This window comes from Cornus florida, unplaced genomic scaffold (genome assembly GCF_030987335.1).
Source record: "Cornus florida cultivar Cherokee Brave unplaced genomic scaffold, ASM3098733v1 CherokeeBrave_3.0.0_Hap2_Chr08, whole genome shotgun sequence".
In the NCBI taxonomy this organism is placed as follows: Eukaryota; Viridiplantae; Streptophyta; class Magnoliopsida; order Cornales; family Cornaceae; genus Cornus; species Cornus florida.
The window spans coordinates 48,734,184-48,741,760 of NW_026775578.1; the positions used below are offsets into that span (position 1 = coordinate 48,734,184).

Genomic DNA, 7,577 nt, shown 5'->3' on the forward strand with positions numbered 1-7,577 from the left:
TTATAAAGAAATTTAAAATTGAAGGCAAATATAGCAAAATTTATGAAGAAGTTCATAGATTCCCCAGATGATTAAAATACAATAATTCAATATTAAAAAGAAAAACATTGTTTATCACGCTTATAAATATATAAAATATGTAAAATTAAAAGTAATTGGGATTTAGTTTAGGTTGAAGTTGTGTGACACTTAAATCCAATCTCAAACTAAATAAATCCAAATTTTAAAAAGGATTAACAAAACTCATGAAAAATCGTTTCGGGCTTGGATGAGCTTTGCCCACTTATTTTTCTATTTTTTATTTTTAAACATCATTTGAACCCCTAATTTGAAGTGCACTTTTGGAAACTAAACTTAGTGCAATAACTAAGGAGAACATTGATTTTATTAATTATGAACTAATATCTTGGAGAAACCTCATCCACATCATTAATATAAGAGAGAATGTTAAGATTTCTTTTATTTTTTTCTTTGCGTATTAGATTTTTGAAGTGGTGCATGTTTATATATATTGTCATTGTGCCACATCACTACTAAGATTTTGGTAACCGAAAATATTTTAGGTTTTTGTTTTAATCCAAAACAAAATATGTATTTTGTAAGAGATTTCTACCCACCTAGGGCGTGTTTGGTAACCGGAAACATTTTCTATTTTTGTTTTAATTCGAAACAAAACGAGTGTTTTGTTGTAAAATGTCTTGAACAATAATTGGAAGCATGTTATTTGTTGCAAGATTTTTGGAAGTAAAAACATGATAACATGTATGGTAAAAAATTATACCAAGTCTGAAAAATATAATGCTTAGTTTAAAAATATCATTTAAGAGATTTTCAATTTTTTTATTAAATTTTTTTTTATTATTCATCATTATTACAATACCTATTGCTACAGTGCGGAAACATGTAAAAATATGGACTTGGTGTTTTGACTTTTGGCCACCATTCATGAAACGTTTTAGCACTGTACAAAACAATATATTTTTTATCAAACACGTTTTATCCAGAAATGTTGCTGTAGTACCCAACCTAAAACAAAAACAACATAAACAAAATGCGTACCAAAACAGATTCTTAGTGTGAAGGCTAAGTATTGTTGTTTTACTATTCATAAGATGAGAGAGTTCACAAACATATAGTACATCCTAATGAAAAGCTCCCAAGTCTAGAGAACATAAGAACAAATTTATTAAGTTGATAAAAAATGAAACACTACTATCTTAACATATCCTCAATAGTTATGCTCATCTCAGCGTGGGATGAAGTTGGTACTCCTATTGGGTTGTTGTCTGCTTGATCCTCCATTGACATATCGTTGGAATAGAGGAAAGGCTTGGGAGGCATTTGCAGTAGCTCCTCCTCCCCTTCCAGCATTTGCAAGACTTCGCTCATGGAGGGACGATCCACGGGCTTCAGTTGTATGCACCATAATGCAGCTATAATCATCTTCCTTACAGACCTTTTTTCTTGTTCAACGACATCTCCCAACTGTAAGTCCTCACCTTGATTGATATGATCATAAATCCAATATGGGAAGTATATTTGACTTGTGTGCTCTGCATCTGCATTCACATTCTTCCTTTTCCCCACCATTTCCATCAACAGCATACCAAAGCTATAAACATCAGCCTTATATGACACCCCTCCAATGTTCTTATAGAACAACTCTGGAGCAATATATCCAAATGTTCCCCTTGCTGCAGTGAGAGAAACAATACTGTCATCTGTGGGGTACAATTTTGCAAGGCCAAAGTCTGAAACTTTTGGGATAAAGCCTTTGTCAAGGAGAATATTGTGAGGTTTGATATCAAAATGTAGAATTTGCATGTCACAACCTCGGTGCAAGTATTCAATCCCTCGAGCCACTCCAACCGCAATCTCATGCATTCTCTCCCAACTGATGAGGGGAATATTCTTTTCTCCTCCAGAGAAAAGGAACTTATCAAGAGATCCGTTAGGCATAAAGTCATATACGAGAGCTCTTTTAGATCCCTCTGCACAAAATCCAATCATTCGCACCACATTGACATGATGAATCCTTCCTATTGTAGCGACTTCACTGATGAAATCTTGTCCATTACCTTTTGACATGCCCAACACTTTTACCGCTACAAGATCACCACATCGGAGCTTGCCTTTGAACACCGACCCATATCCTCCTTGACCTAACTTATCCCTGAAACTTTTGGTCATCTGCTTTATATCTGAATAGGAGTACCTAATTGGCATGAAGTTATTTTGACTCTCGAGAAAATTTTCAATGGCATCATCTCTAGCCAAGAGTCTTCTTCGGAATCTATATGCCGGCAATATAATTAAGCGTAACAACCTAATTGGCATAAAGTTGTTTCGACTCTGGAGAAAGTTTTCAATGGTATCATCAATGGACAAGTGTGTTCGTCGGAATCTATAGGCCAGCAATATAATAAAAAATAGCAACCCAATTGAAATCCTTGCTATGATGATGTACACTCCTAAGAGAGAGAATATATATTAGTACATGTTCAATTAATTGGTCGTATGCAGAGAACAATATTTGATATTAATACTTGACATTTATCAATTTGTTTTTCCCTCATACAAGCCAAGCTAACATGTGAGAGAGCAAGAAAGAAAGTTATTTATTTTAACTCACCTACGGTTTTGATGATGCCGACTGATAGACGAATCACCCAGAAGTGAGGGGAAAAAAAAAAAGTCAGTATCGAAATGAGGTATTGAGAAATTAAAATCAATTAAAGAAAAGAAATTGATGGAATGATGATAAACTTACTTATGGAATAGACTATGAATTCTTCAAGCCTGCATTGAACCAATGGAGTGAAGTAAAATTAGTATTATTGGCGGATTATATATTCGCGCCATGATCACTAAGAAACAAGAATACGATTAGTTTTGGGAGTGATTGTGTGCGCTTATAACCAACACCATTGAAATGCAATTTTATACCTCAACAGTACATCACTTATCCATAGTGGATGTTGAGGAGGAGCATATTGATGAGGAGGAGCAAGTGGAGGCATAAACGAAAGTTGAAACCCTCGAAGCAACTCCTGATGAATGTCAGAAATAGTGAGGTTCCAATGGAATTCTTCAACGAACGGATAGACACGGTTGATGGTGCAGGAGATATTGATTTGGAATGAACTTGTAACATCAAGTACAACATATGACGATGAGTTTCCATTGGAGGAGAAAGAAGTGCTGCCGCCGTTGACGCAAGAAGAGAAATCTAGGTAGTTTAAAGTATTGACAGGGCTTGCACAACGCACAAAAAATATCACAGGGGGAGGCCAATAGTATTCGTAAGGGTAATGGAAAGGCCAAAATGACCCATCACCACCAAATCCATAGAATGGAAAGGAATTGCCAGGAATGGAGCAGTAATCATTGTTTATGTTGGCATCCACTAATCTTATTGTTTGGTTCTCATAAGAGATCTCTTGGACATAGTATTTCACTCCATTCAAGTCCACAGTTGTGCGATTGTTCTCACAAGCCAGTTCGTGGTAACCGTCACCACAGCTACGAGGATGGCCTCTCAAGTAGAAAGGGTAGCTGATGTTACCAATGCTTCCGCAAGAAGAAGGGAAACACTGCTTGTTTTCTAATTGGTCATAATCCCAAAACTCAAGCTGAAACCCTCGAAGCAACTCCTGTTGAATATCAGGCATGGTGATGTTCCAAGGGATCGCTTCAATGAATGGATTCGGAAACCCGCCCCAGATGTTGCATGAGTCATGGATGTCCATTGGACTTGAAACATTCAGTACAACATATGACGATGAGTTTGTTTCGGTTTGGAAATTGTAGTCGCAAGAAGAGAAACCTATGTAGTTTGAAGAATTCACTGGACTCGCACAACTCACAAAAATTATATAATCATAAGGATTAAATAAACGGTAAGTCCAAATGTAAGGAATAGGGAAGGAGTTGGAAAAAACAGAGCACTGATCCATGGCTTGTGACAAAAATGGCACAACTCTTATGCTTCGATTTTCATAAGAGATATCTTGGACATAGTATTGGACTCCATCCAAGTCCAGAGTAGTGCGATTGTTGTCACAAGCCAGTTCGTGGTAAGAGTCACCGCAGGTAGGAGGATGGCCTTTCAAGTGAAAAGGGTAGCTGATGTTACCAATGTTTCCACAAGAAGAAGGGGGGCAGTGCTTAGTTTCTGTTTCTTGGGCAATATAAGCTTCAGGAAACAGAGCAAATACAAGAACCATAAGCCCAACTATACTACTAAATCTTAATAATGCCCTTAACAACAGCATGTGTAAATTCATGTCTTTGGGCATTTGCGTATGGCTCAGAGAGAGAGAGATTTGAAAGTGTTGATTAATTAATTTGAAGATGGTTGCAATAAAAGTATTCCTGTGAAAAATCAAAAGTCATGCAATCAATTAGCAATTAAAAGTCAGTCAACGGTAGTAATGGTCAGTAGGAGAGACGAAGAAACAGAGGAAGAAGCATGCTAGCAAGTTCGGTCGAAAGGAAGAGGTGCATGAATTTATTTTTTATTTTTTCAATTATAATTATTATTGTTGTTGTTATGACTGCAACTGAAAGAAGACTTTTGAAAAATCAAAGTCAAGCAAAATAAGGCAAATTAAAATTAAAAGTTAGTCAAGTGTAGGGTATAGTTTGGTACAAGAGAAGAAATTTCCTCAATAAAAAAAAGGATGAAAAGAAAGAGAGGAGCGATAAAGAAAGGGGAAGGTAAAAAAATAAAAAATAGTCCTTTTCATGCTTTCTCATTTCATTTGTACCACCTTTTTAAGAAAAAATTTATAAATTCTTTTAACTTGTTCCCTATTACTTCAATTGCCATAAGCCTAACTATACAAGCTCTGAATTTTATTAAATTCTTGCTTGAGATGATGAGATCAATATGAAGATGAACATGGAAGCTTAATGTATTGTATTGTCCGGCTATCATTCAGAGAGAAGAGGATGACTTAAATTAATAGTGGACAAAGTGACAAGTGGCACCACGGTGAAGGAAAAGATTAAACGATTCCACAGTTAGGAACCATTGAAAAGTAGCAAACTAAAACCGAAAAAAATATATATTAAATAAAAAGAATGGAACTTTAGCATCCTCTTCTCTTCTGTGTTTTTGCCTTCATAATAATAATACCAATCATTTAATTTTAAATAGTATTATAGGTATTTATCACCCCATCTTTTCTTTCACGCTTTGATCCTCTAAGCTTTTTCAAGAGGACTCTTAAACACCTATTTTTAAATCTTTAACGTGGTTGATGGGTTGAAAATTACATTTTGTTTTCATGAAAATCACGCACACGCTGTGTACTGTAGAGTTCCGTGTTGGTTGGTATTGGAAATCCAATGTGTAAAAATGACCACAAATTTGATAACCCTCGTGATTCTCTAAATGTAGCGAGATTCGTTGTCATATTAGCCTTTTCTAAAACAATGATATTCCTACGATAAAAATCTAAGCTCATGCCAATGTGGCATTGTTTATAAAAATTATTTAGAAATTAAGTAGAAAATACTCAAAACGTATATTTTGCATAGTATTGTTATCCTTATTTAAAAAGGTATGCTAAAAATACTTATATTCTTTTAAAATTATGTAAAAATACATCTCAATCAATAATCTGACATAAAGTAATACTGTAATACCGCTTTGCTCATTTACTCTTCCAAAAATGCCCAAGGGAATGTGTATGCTAATAATCTCTAAGAGCATCTCAAGCGGTCTGTTAAAAAACTCTTTTGTGTAAAATATACACTGCCACATATGATTTGTAAATTTTTTTCATCTCCAACAGTATGTTAAGATACACTGCCACATTACCAATATATAAAAAAGTTGTGTATTTTACACCGCACTTTTACACTTCCATGTAAGCATATTTTCTCTCTCCTCCCCCCTTTCTCACGCACGGTTCTCTTTATTCTCTCTCACTTCTTTGTTTCCCACTTTTCTAAAGTGTAATAGAGAAGAATATGTAAGTGAAAAAAAATTTAAATTCTTTTAACTTGTTCCTTATTACTTTAACTGCCATAAGCCTAACTACACAAGCTCTGAATTTTATTAAATTCTTGCTTGAGATCAATATGAAGATGAACATGGAAGCTTACCGTACGTATTGTATTGTGTGGCTATCATTCAGAGAGAAGAGGATGACTAAAATTAATAGTGGACCAAGTGACAAGTGACACCACGGTGAAGGAAAAGATTAAACGATTCCTCAGTTAGGAACCATAGAAAAGTAGCAAACTAAAACCGAAAAATATATATATATATTAAATAAAAAGAATGGAACTTTAGCATCCTCTTCTCTTCTGTGTTTTTGCCTTCATAATAATAATAATACCAATCATTTAATTTTAAATGGTATAATAGGTATTTATCCCCCATCTTTTCTTTCACGCTTTGATCCAAGCTTTTTCAAGAGGACTCTTAAACCCCTATTTTTATTCTTTAGCGTGGTTGATGGGTTGAAAATGATATTCCGTTTTCAATGAAAATCACGCACACGCTGTGAACTGGAGTTACATGTCGGTTGGTATTGGAAATCCAATGTGTAAAAATGACCATAAATTTGATAATCCTCATGATTCTCTAAATGTAGTGAGATTGGTTGTCATATTAGCCTTTTCTAAAACAATGATATTCCGACGGTAAAAATCTAAGCTCGTGCCAATGTGGCATAGTTAATTAAAATTATTTAGAAATTAAGTAGAAAATACTCATAACGTATATTTTGCTTGGTACTTTTATCCTTATTTAAAAAGTACCTCTCAATCAGTAATCTGACATAAAGTAATATTGTAATACCCAAGGGAATATGTATGCTAATAATCTACAAGGATGTTATGTGCACATTGACTATATTTAACTCACTTTTAAGAATTTTCTCTTGCATTTTCCTAAAGAAATTTCTCTATATATTTTCACAAACAGTGTATTGTCTCTCTTTAAAAAAAAAATTGTTGCCACAATTGTCAAATAAATGTACAGTAAACCATATGGAATGAAAAATTTAGATCCTTTTATAATTGCAAATAAAAAAAAAAAAATTCCCAATTAAATTTTAATATAGTTATTAGTTTTCATTAAATATATAACTAAAAAATTAAATTAAAGATACTTATTCATTATATATCTAAAAGGTATACATTTAAATTTTTTAACTTTTGAATTTGCAATAAATTTGAACATATATATATATATAATTCTTTATTTAGCAATAAATGGGTATTAAGTCTTTATTGAGAAAAAAATAAACAAATGGGTGTTCAATAATCTACGGTCATCATATTATTCAAATTGCAATAAAACTACATTCTCAGTTAAATCTAACCGTTAATATCAAAATATTAAAAATAACAAAAGTTTATAAAGTGCAAAAAAAAAAACCGCGCACAACCTATAATATATAATATGTTTACCGTGCGTATCACACCACCATGTACCAAATGCCCATTTTCTGCATGTCATAAAATGATGCATTTTTAAATAATAGGTAAAATGTATATATAAAGGCAATTTAATCAAACTATAACTTGAATGTGTCAAGATTATTTGCACCAAATTGAAA

General features: G+C 33.5%; 1 protein-coding gene across 1 annotated transcript; it reads right to left on the reverse strand.

The window, feature by feature from the left end:
* Positions 1–1,068: 1,068 nt before the first annotated feature.
* Positions 1,069–4,504, reverse strand: LOC132271648 (uncharacterized). Its single transcript, XM_059773088.1, has 4 exons — positions 2,947–4,504; positions 2,771–2,799; positions 2,633–2,653; positions 1,069–2,471 (listed from the first exon to the last, which is right to left on the reverse strand). The coding sequence occupies exons 1-4, from the start codon at positions 4,296–4,298 to the stop codon at positions 1,213–1,215; spliced, it is 2,661 nt and encodes an 886-aa protein (XP_059629071.1). The 5' UTR covers positions 4,299–4,504; the 3' UTR covers positions 1,069–1,212.
* Positions 4,505–7,577: the final 3,073 nt, after the last annotated feature.